Source organism: Oxyura jamaicensis, chromosome 2 (assembly GCF_011077185.1).
Source record: "Oxyura jamaicensis isolate SHBP4307 breed ruddy duck chromosome 2, BPBGC_Ojam_1.0, whole genome shotgun sequence".
Classification (NCBI taxonomy): domain Eukaryota; kingdom Metazoa; phylum Chordata; class Aves; order Anseriformes; family Anatidae; genus Oxyura; species Oxyura jamaicensis.
In genome coordinates, this window is record NC_048894.1 from 137,495,572 (window position 1) to 137,515,208 (window position 19,637).

The 19,637-nt window shown below is 42.0% G+C and overlaps 1 protein-coding gene across 2 annotated transcripts in view; it reads left to right on the top strand.

Moving 5' to 3' along the window:
• The window catches only part of GRHL2 (grainyhead like transcription factor 2), a 63,791-nt gene that overhangs the window by 21,421 nt on the left and 22,733 nt on the right, over positions 1-19,637 (top strand). For both annotated transcript variants that reach the window (XM_035319040.1, XM_035319041.1), the window contains exons 6-9: positions 2,679-2,832; positions 5,375-5,486; positions 10,853-10,947; positions 19,444-19,602. In XM_035319040.1, the coding sequence (XP_035174931.1) occupies positions 2,679-2,832; positions 5,375-5,486; positions 10,853-10,947; positions 19,444-19,602 (520 nt within the window). The remainder of the gene's footprint in view (positions 1-2,678; positions 2,833-5,374; positions 5,487-10,852; positions 10,948-19,443; positions 19,603-19,637) is intronic.

The window sequence follows — 19,637 nt, forward strand, 5'->3', positions numbered from 1 at the left end:
CAGTTTTTCTAGATACTCCTTGTAGGCTTTCTGGGAAACCCTCTGTCTTTTTATACTGCTTTTTCTCATACTTTGTGTTTACCTACAAAATAATATAAGTAAAACATTTATTACAAATAATGCAAAAAAAATAAGGATTTAAATGATTTTTGAAAAAAAAATCAGAAACAAATTTGAAAGGTTTATTATCCTCTCTGCTAAGCACAGAAAAATGCATGCACAGAATGGGCAAAGAAAGCACAGTCATTTAACTACTGAAGATTGCTATCAGTAAAATCTGTAAGCTGATGCTTAGTAAGGAGGTTGGATATTAGGAAGAACTTTACTGAACGGGTTGTTAGGCATTGGAATAGGCTGCCCAGGGAAGTGGTTGAGTCACCAACCCTGGAGGTCTTTAAAGGACGTTTAGATGTAGAGCTTAGGGATATGGTTTAGTGGGGACTGTTAGTGTTAGGTCAGAGGTTGGATTTGGTGATCTTGGAGGTCTCTTCCAAGCTAGATGACTCTGATTCTGTTTTAATTGTGTGAATAGTGCTGTTTATATCTGAGAGATGACTCTCATTTTAGAAACAGGAACATGCCTGCATTTTTTTTTTCCTGGAGTAGGCATATGACTGCTTCTGGAGTGGAGGTTTCCTACAGCCTGGTCTTTTTTCCTGAGCAATATTAAAACAATCATTAACTTCATTGAGTTCAGAACTGAGTTGTTATACAGGCAGTACATGTGAAGCAGGTCTTTAACAAAGAGTGCTCACTTACACTGGATATTTAAAAAATATCTATGAATAATGAATAATAATAATGAATTCTGAAGCACTGGCCTTATTAAACAGTTCTCAGACATCAAGTCTTTAGTGCTGTAACCCAGGTCCACTTTAGAAGGTAACCTCCAAATCCACACTAAGGAAAGCAAAATATGTCTTTCCTGGGAGTTGTGTGGAAGTGGTAAGTGCTCAGAAATGAAAGGTTTGGATTGAAAAAGAACAAGCGGTGAATGTGAAAGTAATTGAAGACCTGATATAAGAACCTTTAACTACATGGGGCTTTAGTACCCATGGTGAGATTCAGAATAGCCTTATAATTGTCTGAGTGACTGAACTAAACTTTAAGGGTAATAGCACTCCTCCTGCTACAGTGCGTACACCGATTGTCAGCTGGGAACAAGAAGATTCCCAAGTGGTACCACACAGAGACAGCAAAACTGGCCAGGTGCAGCATGTCTGGGCTTTATGTTCTGTCAAGTCTTTCTGAAACGCACACAACATTTCCATTTATAAACTAGATTAAGCTTTTAGAAGCTCATAGAAATTGCCTTCATTTTAGGTTAATGATAAACTGTCTGAAACTTCTTCCTTTGGATGGAAAGAGCGGACCAGGGCATTTTTAGTTCCACCCTCTCTTCTAGCGGATATTTAAAAAAATATTATTCATGCATTTTAGTGCTTTTTTTCCCTGCACTAGTTAAAAATGTTTTCTCTTTCCCCTTTTTACCATATTGCTGTGGCAGTGTTACGATGATCCAAAGTCTTTTTTGAACTGGAAAGTTAAGGTTGCAGTTATTTTAGACCAACATTTTCTTCCTTTTGGTTCTACTCCAGCACCGATTAAATACTGTGCTGAATTAGGACCTGTGTGAAAATGCTTCTTCCCCCATGTCCTTAGTTTGTGGGGACATCCTGCAAGTGCCTTGTTGCATTAAAAAAGACTTGGCCACGTTCCTGATGTGGCCAAATGCAGTTTGAAGACAAGATTTATTCTGCAAGGTTAACATTATTTTCCATTTAAGAGACTGTGAGGAGCTGCGGGCATGGTTTTTATTGGATTATTATTCAAGCCCATCATTGGAGGAGGCGGCTGGAAGAGGCTCTGTGGGAATTGTGTTCAGCTATCAGTTCACTTGTTAATCGGGCTTCACATTTTTCATAGCTTGCGACCTGCTCCTAAAAAGATCTCCTGTGAAGGAGGGTCTTCTCTAAAATCTCACTTCCAGCACAAGGGCAAGCCCTCCCCTTTTCTCTATTTTTTCTCTTTTTCCAGGGGAGGTTGCTTAATTGCAGAACCCAACTAAATCTAATTGTTTTCTTCCGATTAATTCTGAGAAGACTTGTAAAAAAACCTTGCCTGCATGTTGTCTGCAAGTAACTGAACTTCCCGTCCCTCCTGTTTGTGTTGCTCCTCTGCCCTGTGCTGAGAGTAGCAGCTGGACTTTCTGTTCTCCGTGTCCATCTTTTGCAGCAAGTTTTGTTCTGTTCTTCTTGAGTTCTTTTTTCTGTGGCACCACTAAGTTTACATGTCTGTGGAGGCAGATGATTTCCCTGTAATACTGTAAATTATGCTGTGTTCCTTCCTAGCACCTGACGCTCGCTGTGGGGCACATTGACTTGTTCTTTGTGATGGTTCTTTTCAGAGAAAGTAAAGCTGTGGCTTTTGATCCAAGATACTTACAGTCCAGATAGTTTTATGCTCAATCGCCAGAGCTGATGAACTTGAAAAAAGAAAATTGCATTTTTCAGTACTTGTGTGTCCTTCTCCTCAAATTTTATTTATTTTATTATTTGCTTCCTATGCCTTGGGCCATCTGTATGTACTGTATGAAACATGCAATGCATGGAAACAAAGAGAAAAAGGAGAAAGTGATGTGGATTTTCTTGGTGTTTCTTTCCCTGTCTTTTCAACAGCACTTTTCAGTATACACTAGAAGCTACCAAATCCCTGCGTCAAAAGCAAGGGGAAGGGCCCATGACCTACTTAAACAAAGGACAGTTCTACGCCATTACCCTGAGCGAGACGGGTGACAACAAATGTTTCCGGCATCCGATCAGCAAAGTCAGGGTATAGTGCAACTTCTTTCCTAGATGGGAATGGAGCTCTTCAGATAAATGTAGTTGTGGTTGGTTATTTTTTTTTTTTAATTTTTATTTATTTTTTCTTGTGGGAGAGGACAGAAAAAGAGGACAAAAAAATATGCCTGGTATAACGGTGGGAGAATGATATTGCTGGTGGTTTCAAGTATGTTGGGGTTAATCAATGAGTTATAAGTTAATCGATGACATATGTGTCTGCCTTAGTTTATGATTTGACAGAGTAATAATTGCACAGATACTGCTCTTGAGATTGGTGAAATTATCATTGCCCTGATTAAAAAAAAAAAAAAAGGAAAACTGCTACATCTGCTCTCTAAGTCCATCTTGTGCACTTCAGCAGGTGCTCTCCAGAGCATTGCTGATAACATGTGAAGAACTGTACACCATCCTTTGTGACATCGATTTTAAAACAGTTATACTGTGTAAGCGTGAGCTTTGGCTTGATATTCACCTGGTATGCCAAAATGGATGATTTGCATCTTAGATTCTGAAAGCAGAACTGGAGCTGGGTGCTCAGCAACATCTGCCTGGCAAGCAGGCCTCCTGATTTCCCTGGTAATGTTTTGGAGTAAGCAAATCCTAATCCCGTAACCTTGGAATGAACAATGAGCCTCAGAGTCGCTGCTCTGCCAAGTTCACCCTGAAAGGACTGCATATGTATGAGGTTGAAAAAGTGTTTCCATCCAAATAAACGAAGTACCTTCAAAATGTTGTGACTGTACTCACACAAACCAATGAAAATCGATGTCAGCAGTGAAGCAGACAATCTGTGTGCTTCTGTCATAAGTGAAGTTTAGAGATGCTCTTCCTAAAGATTGGTAAACCTGAACAGGGGTTAATTTTTACCCTGGTTTCTGAAGAACACGAGGTTGATGACAGAGTTTCATTGTGGGCTGAAGCTGGTGTAAGACCTCCCTGCTGGTGTGAAGTCTCTGCACCTGACGGCCACCCCTTGTCGTGTCAGCTCCAGTACTTGTACAGCTGAAAAAGGAATCAAGAGCTCAGTGATCCGCATGAAAAACAGTCCTCGTAAGTCTGATTCACTGCGTAGCCGCATGAGTTTTGAAGCTGTGGCAGCTGAAGAGTTGGAAATTTTAAAGCTGAGACCACTTCTTCTAGTGGATGTATGGTTTAAAGAAGATCATGAAATCCCACACAACTTCCACAATCATGTTGTGTTTGCCAGGCGCCCACCCAAGCAAGTGATGAATTTACCGCCAATTTCATTCAAACCTGACAGAAGGGCAAGAGGTTTTGAAGGTATTAAGCCTCTACAAGTTCCACGTAAATGGTTCATGGGGGAAAAAGACCCAAATGAATGCTGCCCTTGATGGGAAAAGCTACAGTCTGAGCTGCCGGTTCTGCTGAATGTATGAGCTGAGCAGCTGGCACACACCTGCTGGCCAGCCAGTATGCATGTGTGTAGCTCACAGCTCACCCGTGACATGCACTGCCTTTTGCCCACACAGTAGTTGGACATAGAAGATGCAATGATGACATTCAGCTTTTGTAGGTGAAAGAGAAGGCCACAGAGCACATGAAGGGTTACAGCGGTGATTATGCTTAAGGACATAGGTCTTGAATCAGTTGTGATCTAGTTCCTTGCTTATGAATTTGTTAGTATTTTTTTATGTGCTTGGTGACTCAGGGCTAAAGGAAGAATGGAAAAAGAAGATGTTCACAAGTGAATTTTTTGTTCTCCATTTCTTTTCTTTGCAGATTACCTAGCACGAGCATTCTTTTTTTTTTTTTTTTTTTCTTGACTACAGCAGGGGGCTTCTGTGAAAAAGCCTCCATTACTCATGTGAAGTTTTGCATAAAATTTCAATCTGTTTCCTTTGAAACTCATGGTTTAAATGAGGAGAATCCAGAACTCAAGCTGAAAAACTCAGTGAAACTCAGTACACTGAGTTTGTCATTAAAGGCATGAGAGCCCTGTTCCTACGAAGGGTATTTGGACTACATGCTAAAGCTTTATATTCATGGAAGAAGATAAAGTATCAACATTGCCACCACTCATTAATTGTGCTCAAACACTTATATTTTATGGAAATGTGTGAGTTTTTGGCAGTTGCAGCAACTTACCTACTACATTTTTTGTCAGGACACATTTTTATTTACATTATCCACACAAATTGCCTTCTCCTTTTAATTCCCAAAAGCATGAAGATACCCAATGAACTTCCTTCTGAAGTTCTTGTTCCTTCCCAGCATTGTCCCCAGTAACCCATGCACGTCTGAACTGCTCTTTGAAGATGTCCTACCTTTACCCAGGAAGCCTGAGCTTCATAACAACACGACCATTATTTTAAAACTGCATTTCTCCAGTGAAATTTCCAGCGCATTGCAGCCTTGGGCTGGAATACAAAGCAACGATCTTTTACAATCCAAGTGCTGTGGGAGGGCAGTGATTGGATCAGCATTAGAGGCATATGGTAGAGCTTAACTTTTGTGTTTTTGCCTATTAATTACCTACTAACTAATGCACCTTCTGCTGTTGATTTTCTTAGAGCGTGGTCATGGTTGTTTTTAGTGAGGATAAAAACAGAGATGAGCAGCTGAAATACTGGAAATACTGGCACTCTCGGCAACACACAGCAAAGCAGAGGGTCCTGGACATTGGTAAGTATGAGAAGATGTTTTGGAGACAATTGCAGAGTGGAAAGTTCTGGTACCTTGCACAAAAATGTGGTGGGGTGTATTGGCAATGTGTGCATGGCTTGCACGTCTGCGTTGCATATATGTTCTACGAAGCAGGAAGGAGACCATGCAGAAGGAATGGTCCTCAGTAGTAACAGAGAAAATCTTCCACTTGCACATGTATTTGTTAGCATTCTCTCTTCTGCTGCTGGGAAATCAGTGTCTGTGCCTCCTCAGGAGTGTCTGTTTCCTTTTGCTTCTCAAAGGTTGATCTGTTCTTTGACCCCATCAGAGCCCACCTAACAGTTACATTAGCTAGTCAGAGAGGCCTTCCAGACCAGGAAGATGTGAGTGTTTTGGGGCTGTGTTGCTCCAAGAGCCTCAGAGTTGTGTAAGACCAGCCTGAGAGGTGAGATGCCATCACACGGTGACTGCAAATGAGCTCACAGGACTCCATCACCTCCCAGTGTTTGAGTCTTGTCGGTTTTGGAAAGAAGCAAGGGAGAAACCCTGAGCTCTGGTGTGCTATCCTGAGACCCGTTTACTGTCATCCCACCTAAGGTATTTACAAGCCCATTTCAGTCACAACTGGCCTATCCGCATGCTTGGGAGATTTGAGCAGAGGGAGAGAACACGTACCTGCTGCCAAGGAGCCTGCAGTTGAAATCTGTGGGAGTGTCTAGACATCAAGCACTTCTCCCCTCCCACGTGCAGTTTACACAGCAGCCATCTGCAGCCGATCCCAGTCAAAGGAGACGGCTAGACCAAAGCAGACAAAGTCTATCTTGTTTTCACCGCCTGAGGGAACCAAACCACTGAATGGTAGGAATGAGAGGGGGCGGGGGTGGTGGTGGGGGGATCAGGGTGACTCCTGATAGCACTGAGGAGAGCACTGCAGGAATTTAGGGGTGACTCAACACCAGCACTGGGAAGCAGTCCCAAAGCAGCCCTACTTATACAGTGCCTTTAGGCTTTTGAATGCTGCAGCCTGAAGTTGGCATGTATCAAGTGTGTTTGGTCAAAGCCATTGGCCAGCTTTTCCTGCATCTCCTCACTGCCCCTTGTTTTACCATCATGGTTCTGTCTGAACCATTCCTCAGCTTCTGTTAATTTATTTCTTGCCCTATGGGGTAGTTAAGGCAGTAAAACCCAGCCCAAATTACTCCTATCACGACACATTGAAAGAGTAAGTATGTCACGTCATGGCTGTTTTTGAAGGCTGCCTGTTTTTGTTCTTTGAAGTTCTTTTTTTGTTGTTGTTCTTTTTTTGTTTTGTTTTGTTCTTTTTTTTTTGTTTGTTTTGTGTTTTTGTTCTTTTTGTTTTTTGAAGGCTGCCTGCAAGCTTGCAGTACCCATGCCTCCGAAGGTGTGTGCTGGGGAGCTCCTTCCATTGCTGTGCCAACACCCTCTGACTCTCCTTGCACTGGGGTTTCACCCGAGGTGTACAGCACACGTCAGTCCCTTTACTCAACCACTCAGGCTAAAACTTGTGCTGTGGAGCAGTGCTCTGCAAAACAAATGCTGTGCATAAGTTGCGTATTCACCATTGTTAACACGATTGTCTTTTTTGTTTCCATTAATTTGAGATGGAGTAAGTGTGTGCTCACTTTTGAGGCACTGTGGCTTGTATTCTTTATCTGGACTGCACGCATGAACACAGTACTGATACAGCACTCCCTGTCAGATGTAAGAATTGTAACAGCACAGAATTTTTAGATGAAAGGCCTGGCTGTTGCTCAGTGCTAGTGTCTCGAGAACAGCTGAAATACGGCCTTAGCTCTTACCAAGTACAATATTTTTGAAGCACATTGCCCTTCATTTGGCATTTATATTTTTATTGGGTTTATTAGGACAGAATGGCTCCAACTGCATTTCCCATATAAACATCAAGCTGCATTTAGCAAAGTTTTCCAGTTTTCTCATAGGATGATCTAACTAGGCAATTTCATCCACGTTGGAATTTGGCCCTGCTCTGAGCAGGGACCCTCCCAACCTAAATCACTGTGTGATTCGATGAAGATTTCCCTCTAGGTTAAGAATTCAGCCCAAGATGCTTGAAGAACTCCTGTGAAGGACTGAATGTCCACACCCCTGTAGTTAGCAGGGAGAAATGGGTGTCCATGGGTGAGATAGCAAATGCCAGGATACTCCCTAGGGAACCACTGAAACAGTCAGTGGGAGAGGCTTGCTAGAGGCAGGGGTGTGTATCAGACCTGTCCCAGCTTCAGGGGGTGGTCTGGTGGCAATATCTGCTGGTAGTTCTTTGGGATCTCACCCCCACTAGCAACAGTATATAGAAGGTTAAGAATGTGTTAGGCTCCCTTAAAACTATCTGTGAATAGCCGTAAGCATATATAGCCTGTTCCACAAACTTTATAATCATTATTTTAAGCTACTGTTTGTAGCCTATATTTAACATCTGTGAATTCTTTTTAATTGTTTATGGATAGACATTTATTCTAGGGCATGACTTGGTCCTTAGCAGACAAAGGATCAAATGAATTTGAGATAATGTCTGGCTGTCTGCTTTCTGTAGCTGTGTTCTGGAGATCAGAGGAAACAGAGTGCCATAATCCCTCACTCTGAATGTGCAGGGGTTGCAGCTTTAATTTGTTTTCTGTACCAGCTGATGGATGCAATGTTTGGAATGGTGGCTGAATGGGTTAGATTTGGTAGTGGGTCTGAAGATGCACTGGTATCAATAGGGTAAGCATATACTTAAATGTACGTAAGTCCTCCATGCATGGGGACGTAATGCTTATTAAGCAAGAAGGAAAGATGTTCCATAGAATTTTGGCTTTTTGCTGCTATGGATTTTTGTGAAGAAGGAGGCACTTTGATTGTTTTTACCAGCAGAAATGAGAAATACTGCTGACTTTTCCACACTGTGCTGTGATATTGGGCCACTAGCTTTTATTTTAATAAAACAGAATACAGAATACAATACCGGATTGCTTCAAATACCGAATTTTCAGAATCAGTACCATAAATTGACAAATACTGGAGCAGCTTCAAACATGAACATAAAGAGTGTGTATGGAAGCTTTAGACTGGGGTAATTTGCTCCAGAGTTTTACCCATGTATTTTCTAGGAAAGTTTGTATTATTTATGTACTCAATAAAAAACCTACTACAATGGTATGTAATGTAAGAAAATGATTAGCACCTAATGTTGAAATTTGTCGTCATTTAATGTGGAGCTTACCCAACAAACTATGAAGTATTTCCTATAGAGCTGTTTTCTTGCATACCAAAGAACCCCAATTTTCTATTCCTGGTAACTCACAGCAGCAGAAGAGGAACAATAACAGTCCTGCTAACTAACAACTTTCAAATATCCTTGCATGTCAGTGCTTTCTTTAACTGCAAGGGATCTTTCCTTCATTATCCAAGGGAATGGAATGGAATTCTGCTTTCCAGCAGCATGTCACATACACAATCCAGGAGATTTGTATGTGGCAATTAAGGAAGGGGGGGGGCATGTCTTGGGGGGAAGAGAATGGAAGGGCTGGTGGGATGCTAGGTTCTGACAGCCTTTTATGAGAAGAAAACACGTGTCTTTACAAGACATCTTGTTCATGTCTTTCCAAAGTGCACCTACACAGCACGCCCATATGCAGCAGTCAGTTACATGAGGCACTTTCTGGTGAATCATAAATGTAGGGGTGGGTGGATGTGTGCACATGCATATTAAACTACTTATGTGTCTTCTAATTCCTCTCATTTGCATTCCCACACTGAATTTAGATAGTGAAGCCAATGACTTCAGTTAGAGAGGGGATCTGAGTTCATGGTGGGAATGAAAAGCCCGCCAGCCCTCTCAAACACCATGTTCAGCTGCTGCATCACCAAATGTCATGTAATGTGGAATGGTGGATTCCTACGGTAGCCCAAATCGCTCAGGTATCCCAGGAACACAGCTTCACTTGCTCAGTGACATGCCACCATCCCTGCACTTCAGATGAGAGAAAGTGTACTAGCTGCACATCTCTCGTGCTACATCATTCTTCTTGCACGAGTGTTTATGTTAAAAGTGCTTTTAATGCGCTTACTGACAATAAATTATTTGTAGAGACCAATAGTTGATTTTTCAAAGGGCAAAGCAAGTGCATATCAAAACCATTCAGTTCTCTCATTTGTAGAATACAAAACCATGCTCTTTCTATAACTGAATGCAAAGCTAAGAATCAGCATGTTTCTGAAGCACAGATATGGGCAAAAGTTGAAATGTTAGAGGTTGCTGCATTATGTATCTTCTGTACTTTGGCAATTAGTCCAACTACAGTCCAATTACAGCCCTCGAGGGATGCTAAGGAGATATATAGGGCCTAGAGAAAGCTGATGCATTTTCTTGAAGAATATGGAAGTTCCTTTAATCAAGCAGATACTACCTCCTTATAAACATGGTCTTTCTCTTAATCTATCATCAAAGAGAACAATGAGTGTTAATCTGGCTGGCAAAGGCAGTGCAAAAGTGGGCCTGCCTTGCTTTTCGATTATAAAGAGCCGCAAATTGTCTTCCTTACGTGGTTTTCTCCCCTTTTCTCCTCTTAATGTTTTTCTTTGTTGTTGTTGTTGTTATTGTGCCTTTTTTTTTTTTTTTTTTTTTATGCTTTCATCATCTTTGAAATTCAGACTTCCTCCCTCTTGCTTTTGATTCCTTCTGTACTTTTAATTATTTGGTAATACCACATCAACTACGTGAGAAGTACGTGCGAAGAGGGTGCTGATTTTGTATTCAGACAATTTAAAAATTGTTTACATTTTCTGTTTTCTATTTTAGTATCATATACACTTTGGAAAAAGGATCTCTGTGTTTTAATTATTATTATTTTTTTAAATAGAGATCCAGCCCCCACTGCAGTAATTCTTGGGAAAGTTGAAACTATTGGGCAGGAAATGTACCCTACTGATTATTTCCTCCAATGATAACTTTTAGCCTGTTAGAAAGCTTCTTTAGCTTTACCATAATGTCATTTATTTATGTCAGGCTTTAAACATTCTTTTTAAATATTTAAATGTCTTTTAGTTATTTTTCCAATTTTGGCCATTCCGTGGCTAAGCTAATGAGTGTACCCACTCTTTTCCAGTACAGTCACAGTGATTCCTTTTTTGAAAGCAAGCAGTATTTTGCAAGAACTAGGAATGTGTTAGACATGAACTGAAGTTGCAGTACATTACCTCTTTGCAATTAAGCTTACTAGTAACCCGGCATCTACAATACAATAGGTCTGATGCATTAGACAACCCAGCTGAAAAAGCAAAGGGCAATTCTGCAGTTGTACTACAAAAGGTAAAAGAGAAAGTTCAAAACTTTTTCATGAGATGTTTTTTGTTGTTTCTTACAGCTGATTACAAGGAGAGTTTTAACACCATTGGGAATATCGAAGAAATCGCGTTCAATGCTGTGTCCTTTACTTGGGATGTCAATGAGGAGGCAAAGGTGAGGAAACGCCATGCAGGTGGTATCACTTTATAAGTACCATCCATCCTCAGTCACTGTTCCACTTCTCTCCTATTAAACAAATAATAAGAAGGGTAGGTGGAGGTGAGAGAGCTCTGTCTCCTCAAATACGTGGTCCTTCTCTGACACCAGGGAATTTGGCCATCCAGAAAAGACAAGATGAGCTGTCAGGATGATGTTGCAGTCATGTCTGTGTCACTGTCAAATAAAGGTAGATCTAGTTCTGAGGAAAACCTGTGGGGCTCTCAGAACATAGTTTCTTACTCATGGCTTCTCAGTGATTGCCAATTTAAAATGTTCCCAGCCTGAGGAAAATTAAAAGTTATTTTTCCTACTTGCAAAATCAGTGTCAACCGCAAGGTACATTTTCCCATTCTCTAAATTAGCATCTTCCTTTCTACACTTTTAACATCTCCCTATTCTGTAATACTCATCTCAATATTCTGTAAGCTAGACTGTCTTTCCTTGTGTTTGTGCCATTTTTTTCTATAGCGTTATAGACTGTCCTTGCAAGAGGAAATGAGCCTATTTTTGAGGATGGATGAATTTTTAAAAATTTTACTTTTAAATGGTCAAATACCCTCAGACATGGGGTTTTACATTCAGGGCTGTGACTGCTGTAGTGAAGCTATAAAACAGGACATCAGAGCAGCTTAAGAAGTGCCTTATAGATAAAGGCATCAAAAGAGTAGCAGAGTGTTTCAGCTGCATGGACCTAGAGCGGGAGAAATGAAAAGCTGCAGGTAATTATAAGAACAAGTTTGCCTCCAGAAAGCAAACAGCAAGGGAAATCAGTTGTTGTAAAATGAGTGGGGGTAATGCGGGGCTTTCAGGGACTTAGAAATAACAAACAGCCAACACCGTCCAGCAGAACAAACTCCTTGTACTGTAGTCATGTTGAATACAGAATGCCCAACATTCAAGGAAGGCCAAGGATATCTCAAATACGGATATCCCCTACTCTGTGATTCCATTTCAAAATACAGCAGTATATTGTCCTCTGCAGTCACAACAGATGACCATTGTGTGCACGTGGTCATTATGCACATTAAGCAGATGTGGCAATTCATTTGGGATCTCCAACATGATGGACTTTCACAAGGGCCTTCACAGAAGCACTAACATGGCCAGAGCATGCATGGTAGTGCCATCTCTTCCTCCCATCAGTGATCACCGTCCATCCCATTGCCAGGCTGGCAGTGGGATGCCACTTGCATTTGCAGCCACCAGATCTAACACCACAGCACGTTGATCTAGGAGCAAGAAAGTCATATCCACTAGTTCCAGGTGGGCAACGTCGGACGTTTTATTCTAATCTTGCACCATTCACATCGCTCCCTCCTTGGTTGCCAAAACACTAAGGAAACAGCTTTCACTATGAGCACCACAAATATAGCACAGGAAGATTTTAAAACAATGACTTATTGTTGCTGGAGTTAAAAAAAATATGTCAGGAGTGAAATTTAAGAGAGTCACTTGTATTTCTGCAGGAAGCAGTGATTAAAATGTATATTGGCTTATCCTTATTTATTTTAGAGGGTTGTTATCAGATATCTGATCTTTTAGGACTGTGAATTGTGAGTGTATTGATAAAAGTAAGGATTCATAACATCATTTGGTATTGGGCTATCAAGCATACATCAGGTTGTACTGGTAAGCTTGTCACTGCACTGAAGACTCCCCCCACACGTACACACATGCTTGATCTTGTTGGTGGCTTTAATACAATAACCAGTTGCACGCAGTGTGGGGATTCCCATAGGATCCCCCTGTGGTGTTTGAAAGCTGTGGACTCGGAGTCACGTCACTGAAGGCAGCTTTTTTCTCCAGCAATTACCTCATCCGAGAGAGATGAAGATTTTCAAGCCCTAATTACAGACTCTCCTTTCTTAAGCATTCTGAGCGACGATCTTTAAACTGGCTCCATTGTTTCTGCTCAGTGTTGTTTTCCATTTTCACCACAATTTCAAGATTAAAACTAACCTCACAGGCACAAAGACCTTTCTCTTCTGAGTCAGACAAAAGCGGCACAGAGCAGTTCTTGCCAGGGCCTCCGAGACATTTTGTGATGAAGCGCTCTACTGGCCCGGGAAGAAATTAAAAAAAAAACACAACAGACCAGGCCTTGGATCCACACAGGGGAGCGATCTTTAAAAATCAAACAGGAGAAACAGAGCTCACCTAACCAAATATCCCCCTCTCTCTCGGGAGACTAAATCCGGCATCCAGGAAGACTTATCTCCAGCATCAGATTTCTCACTTGCATACTCCACCTTGAGGGCCCTTGATTCAAAGCCAGATTTTTTCTCCTCCCACACTCGAGCCGAGCCATACCTTCCTTCTGGGAGCCCTGCAGGATGGGGTACGACTGCTTGAGTGCGACACCCAGAAGCCACCCATTAACAGTCATTCTGCTGAAGTTTCCTAAGGCAGCATCCCAGTTGGATCTTGTGTGAAAGAAATGAGTGTTCAGAGTATACAGACAGAGGTGTCTGTTGCCTCAGGACCATGGGGGGAACTGGGGTGTTGCCTCCAGCTCGTTGTGCCCTTGTCTTCTGATACCTGCAAGGCAGAAAAGGAGCTGGAAGGAGAGAGATCTTGTACGGCGCTTGTTGAATTGTGGAATAATACCTCCATTGCTGTGTGGGGACTAGGGGAAACAGCACACAAGTCACTCCATTAATATTTCCTCAAGTGTACCAGAAGTCAGTGATAACTGTTCCCTTTGTCTTCCAGGAGAGCAGATCTGGGGGAGCAGAGACCTTTTTCTAGGATGACATGGTTGTCTGCTGGGGCCCTAGCCTAGAGGTTACCCCGGGGCTTATGGTTCTGATCTGGGGTACTGGGAAGGGAAGGGTCTACAGCCATGTCAAACTCTTCCTTGAGACAGAAATACTCTGCAATAAGGAAGCAGTGGTAGGAAGTGCAGAACACTTTTTGTATGGTCCATCTTCATTTCACTCACAGGAGTGAAATGAAGATGGACCTCTACATATGAATATGCAGCATTTATGGGCACGGTGATCTGTTGCTTCCCCTTGGTTGAACCTGAATTTGGTATTTTTAAAAGAATTCTTTAAAGGAAGGCGAGGAAACAACAATTAACAAGAACTGGCTGACTTTTTAACCATCTTTTTAAAGTCTTTTTATGATATGCTAAATGGAAGTTGGTTGCCTTGCCGCTGCTCTACTGAAGATTTTGCTGCAGTATCTGGCTGCTTGACAAAGTTTTAGTGGAGGCTTTTGAACAGAGAGTTCAGATCTTTTTTTTTTTTTTTTTTTTTTTTTTTTGATAGACATACCTCTGCCTGCTTGCAGTCTTATTGCTGGCAGAATTTAGTTTGCAAGGAAGGTAATTAAGAAGCAGAATAACTCCTGGTGAAACGAGGATATTTTTGTAATAAATCATACCACCTCTTTGAGATATACTTTCTCTATGATTAATACTTTGCTAATTTAAAATGGGTAGGATGATGTAACCTTTAAAACAAGGCTACAAGGAAACAAGGTTTATTTGTATATTTTCATGGGCAGTGCTTTTCAACCGTAATTCTAAGTTGTGACTTCAGTGAACCATTTGGTGAAGAAAACTGTCACCTCAAAGCGGGCAGACATACATTTCAGTGACAGCAAGAAATTACTGATTGCTGCAAAGCCATGCAACTGGGACATGCAGCAGAGGCACGTTGGCAGATACACTATTCGTGTGGGTGCTGGCACATGCTTTTTGGTGTGTACAGCAGTTGTGTGCCGTGCAGTTGTTGTGTATACTTGCGTGCAATCATTGTCCTACTATATTTAACTGAAATGTAGATCTTTAATCCAAAGCATGCTGAAGCCCCTGGGAACCTTTCCAGTTATTTAATGAGTTTTGGCATAGAGCATACAGTAATAAGCTGTGTTTTCAATGAGTGAGTGATTTGCAGGATTAGGTTCTTAGACATCGTGGGCCAAAGTGAGCTGTGATTCCAGTGGGCACAGTTGTAAAATGAAGCTGATAAAACAGCACAGTCTCTAGCACTGATTTGAACTGTGACAATCCGTATTTCTTTATCATTGATAGGGATATGTAGGATGAGTTTTGAATAGTATAAGCTTTATTTTGTTCTTAATTATTAATTTCCTTCTTTAGTTACATCAAATTTCATTTCATTAGGGAGGAAATTAATATTTTCTCTACTCGCAAAATGTAAAGGTTGGAGGAAAAGTACTTTATTTTGGGGAATTAGTGCCAGCAATTATGTAGTATTATACTTGGCAGCTGCTTTAATAAGCCGTATCTGTGTGTATATGTGCATATGTATCTTATATAGATATGTATATGCACACATGCAAACATCTCTATATATTAAAGAAGAGTTAAGCTGTGATAGCAAATAATGTTGAAATTTCAGTGTATATAAATGGTTCAGTAAATACGCATCTGGGATTCAAGGCAAATGGCATTTTTATGTAGTTGCCGGGGTGTGGTGTGGGTTGAGGAAGCTTCAAAAGAGTAGTGTAAACATTTGCTAGAGACATTTGTATTGAAATAAAACAAAGGTCTTACCTTTGTATGGGATTTATAAGGTAACGGCTGGCAGGAGAAACTATAAAACCACACTTTTTGTGCATGGGAGGAATGATGGGATTGATGTGAGTAATTAAAGAGACGAGTCATTTGACTCTTTGTTGTTACAGTCTGGAGGGATGAACCCTTTTAAAACAGGGCTATTAGGATTTTGGAAAGACCAGTCACCCAGGCACAGTTTCTATGTATTGCCAGCATTCAGTAGAAAAATTGCTTTAAGTTTCTGATTCTGTTATAACACACTCTTTCCTCTTTTCTGCCCATGGCTCCTTCTGAGTCAATGGGAGCCAGAAATGTAAATAGTAATAAAAGGCTTACATTAGAGGTTTCATAACTGTAGACCTTTAAAGTGCATAAGCTGAGAGACCACAGCAGGAGTCGTGTTGGCTGGATTAAATGATAAAAGGGGAAATGCATTTCGGAGCCTTGCTCTCTCTTTAGGCAGGTTACTGTGCTTGTGTCTTGTACATCGCTAATTATGCTGCAGTGTTTAACAAACAGCCAGTAATTCGCATAATAACAGCTACACCGTGGAGGAGCGCCTTCCCGAAATAGAGTGCTTCTTCTAGACGTGCTCTGTAACAACCAGAAGAGTTGTCGTTCTCTTAGGCCACTGCTGAAACTTTCTCAGGCACTAAATGTTTCTCCAAATGAGTTTTTCATTGCCAATGGCATGCCCGAGCTAGAGACTAGATGGGTGGAGCTCTGTCATTAATTGCTCTAATCTGAGATATGCTGACATTGTAAAAAAAGACATCGCTATAACGACAACCCAAACTTGTTCCTGATAACAAAACATTGCTAAAATCCAGTTTGTGCAGGAAAAAAAAAGTTTGTAAATGAATTCAGGTACAGCTGTAGTCACATCCATTAAAATAGTTCTAAGTCAAGTGTAGACGGAACTCCGGGAAAAAAAAAAAACACAGTGATTTCTACTCCTGTTACTGTCAGTTTTCCTTAACTCTACATTTTCTAACCATGTAACCCTGCTGTGCAAGAGGCCAGAGGAAGAAGGCTCTTAATCTGAAACCCGTGTGTCTTCCAGCCAGGCCAGGTGGGACTTGTTTCCCCGGCTGCCCCTGAGGCCGCTTTGCTGCCTGTCACCAAGGGCCTGCGCTGCAGGCAGGGGCTGCCGGGGCGGGGAGGGGAGGGCAGTGTAGGCCGTGCTGGGCAGGCAGCGGGCATGGTGACTGCTTCTGGGCAGGGCAGGGGCAGAGACAAGGGTCCCCTGCCTCCCCGGTGCAAATCTTCAGTAAAAAACCTTAAAGTCAACTCAAGTAACACAACTTATGCCCTCATCTCCTTCCCTGTGCACCCTGCCCCCCCCCACCTTCTCCAAATCCAGTCAGTGATGTGCTTCAAAGGAGAGCTAGTAGCAGATAGCGGAGGGAGAAAATTCTTCCAAAAAAAATGATGTGTGTTAATTTGAATCCATCTGTCTCTTTGTGAGGCACAAATGATGTGACAGAAAGGATCACACACTTCATACGCATGAACGTACAGTCATTGCTCCTCAGAGAGATCCTGATGTATTGCGGTGTCGGGACTAGGATATTGAATCTCACAGCATCAATCTATTATTCATGCTGAGTAATCTGTTATTGCTGTATGGGGACTCCTGAAACCATAAAGTCTGTCTTCCCCAGTCGCTCCTACTGTGCTCCGTGTGTCTGGAGGCAGTGGAAGAGATGATAGAGAGAGGATGTGGTCGATGAAGGTGGGACAAAGTCTTTTTTTTACTTTTTGTCCAAGTGTGCAGCAGGGGTGGTGGTGCACAGACCGCTAGGGTGCTGCAAAACCTATACATCCTCTCTCACGTTTTAACATACAGTTGGAAAATCCCTATGCAGAAGTATGGGCTAAGGCACAGCGAGACCGGGTTGTTTTGTGCCAGACTTCATTCCACTGCTCTGTGTTCACGCATACTTTAAAGCACTGCCACACATACTTTAAAGCACTGCGCTGACACCGTAAAGGAGTCTTAAGGCAAACAAAAATTCAGGCCATCATATTTCAAAGGCATGTGCACCCATATCCACGCTTACCTTTGGATCTGGAGGAGACCAAGTTGTAATTTGAAACAGAAATAGCACTATCAGTTTCAAAATCAGAGTTTCACCTAGGGCCCTTCCCCGCCTTCCTCCTCTCCCCACTGTTAAAGTTCAACCATTTCATTTGTAAATGCAGCTCTGCGATACAATCAGGAGCAGAAATGCAGAGGTGCCATTAGCTCGGTCAGGCAAACAAGCTGCTCTGGCTCCATCGTAAAAAAAAAAAATGACTGCAATGTAACTTCTGCCATTAGGGTAAAGTATCCCCCTGCCAGCCGCAGCACAGACCTTTATTCCCAGCTCGCCTTTCTCTTAGGGGTGTTTGCACTCTATTCATTCGTATTGGGTTTTAGCTTTGTTTGTGGATTGAGGGGGAGGGCTTCTTTCATTCCTGAATCTTCCCAGATCCCAGGGGCCTGATGGCTTCAGATCTGCCCTGTGAGCTGTGCAGCAGCAAGGTGTGCATCAGCAGTGTCTGGGAGTCGCTGCAGAGCTCAGCCTTACTGTGCTCCTCCTGCTGGAGCAGGCTGCAGGTCAGCAGAGCTCAGACAGTACTCACTGGTAGTTTTTTCTGACCTTTTTCTTAGTTCACAGTGCTTGTTTTATTTTTGTGTGCATTTTTTTTAAACCAAGGAAAAGTGAAGAGTAGAACCAGGTTAATACACAACTGGCAAAAATTCCTATGTGAGACATATCCTCACTGGGAAGAACAATTGCATTTTTAATACAGCATCATCTCATGTTTCACGCACGCTGTCCTGACTGAAAAGATCCTAGTGATAATTCAGATCATGGTAACAGCTTTACTTGCACCCAAATAGACTCAGTGGTGGGAGACCCTTCTGCCAGGTGCTGTACAAACACGTCCTCGTCCCATAGTACAGATGGTGGGTAGAAGACAGGAGGTAACTGCTTGTTTTCTGCAGGCATTAGTGTAGAAGGAAAGCATGAGACAGGTTTATGAAGAGAAGACAAGTAGGGGTTGCCAGGAACTGAGGGCATGGCAAAGGTGGGCTTCTGAGAAAAGGCAGGCAGTAGCTTTAGAAATATTTGAGAAATTTCTTCCCTGTTTGTCAGACAGGGTGAGATGCACTTCGGAAAATGAAGAGAGACTGGGAAGGACTCCTAGAGTGAAGGTCAGGGATGCCTGTTGATAGTTTGGGGGATGCAGTGCTGCTGATGACAGCGCAAAGAGAATTTTTTTTAAAAAAAGGGGTAGGACTTTTGCTTGGCCACACTGAATTTGAGTAATGAGATGTCAGAAGAACAAGCCAGACCAAAAGATGGCTGGAAAGGACAATGCAAGGTTATCTGGCTATGTCTGTATTAACAAATAGTACAAACATACAGAGCAGGTTTGTAGGGTGGAACAAGTCAGGGCTAAAGACCTTATATCCACGTGAGACAAGTTTTGGAGGTTTTATCTGAGATTATCTTTAGTCAGTTCCCATGGACTGAGCAACTGTTAGCAGCTGGAGCATGTGCGGTGTGCTCCCGGGACACATCTGCTCTGACTCTTCCAGAAAGAATCCAGCTTATGTGTTCTGGCTGTCTGGTGTGAACCAAAGCATGGTAAGTTGGGATAATGAGGTGATTCACCTCAAATGCGATCTCCTGATCTGAACTAAAGCATTGATACACACCTTAAAAGTCTGTCCTCCTTCCCAACATGGAACCATCTTTGCTGGACTTAGAAGTGGAGAATAAATGTATGAATTGTCAGAATGGAGATAACTAACTGAATTAAAATATTCTGGGGAGATACCTGCTTCTATTTCCCCATTTGTTGTCGTGTTTCCAGAAGTTTAATAGTTGTTTGCACTGCATTTTTAAAGTAACCTCTTTGTCACGTAGATTTTCATCACCGTGAATTGCTTGAGCACGGACTTCTCCTCACAAAAAGGAGTAAAGGGGCTTCCTTTGATGATTCAGATAGATACATACAGCTACAACAACCGCAGCAATAAACCCATTCACCGAGCCTACTGCCAGATCAAGGTTTTTTGTGATAAGGTAAGTGGAAAGCACAGTTATCCTGGGTAGAGGAG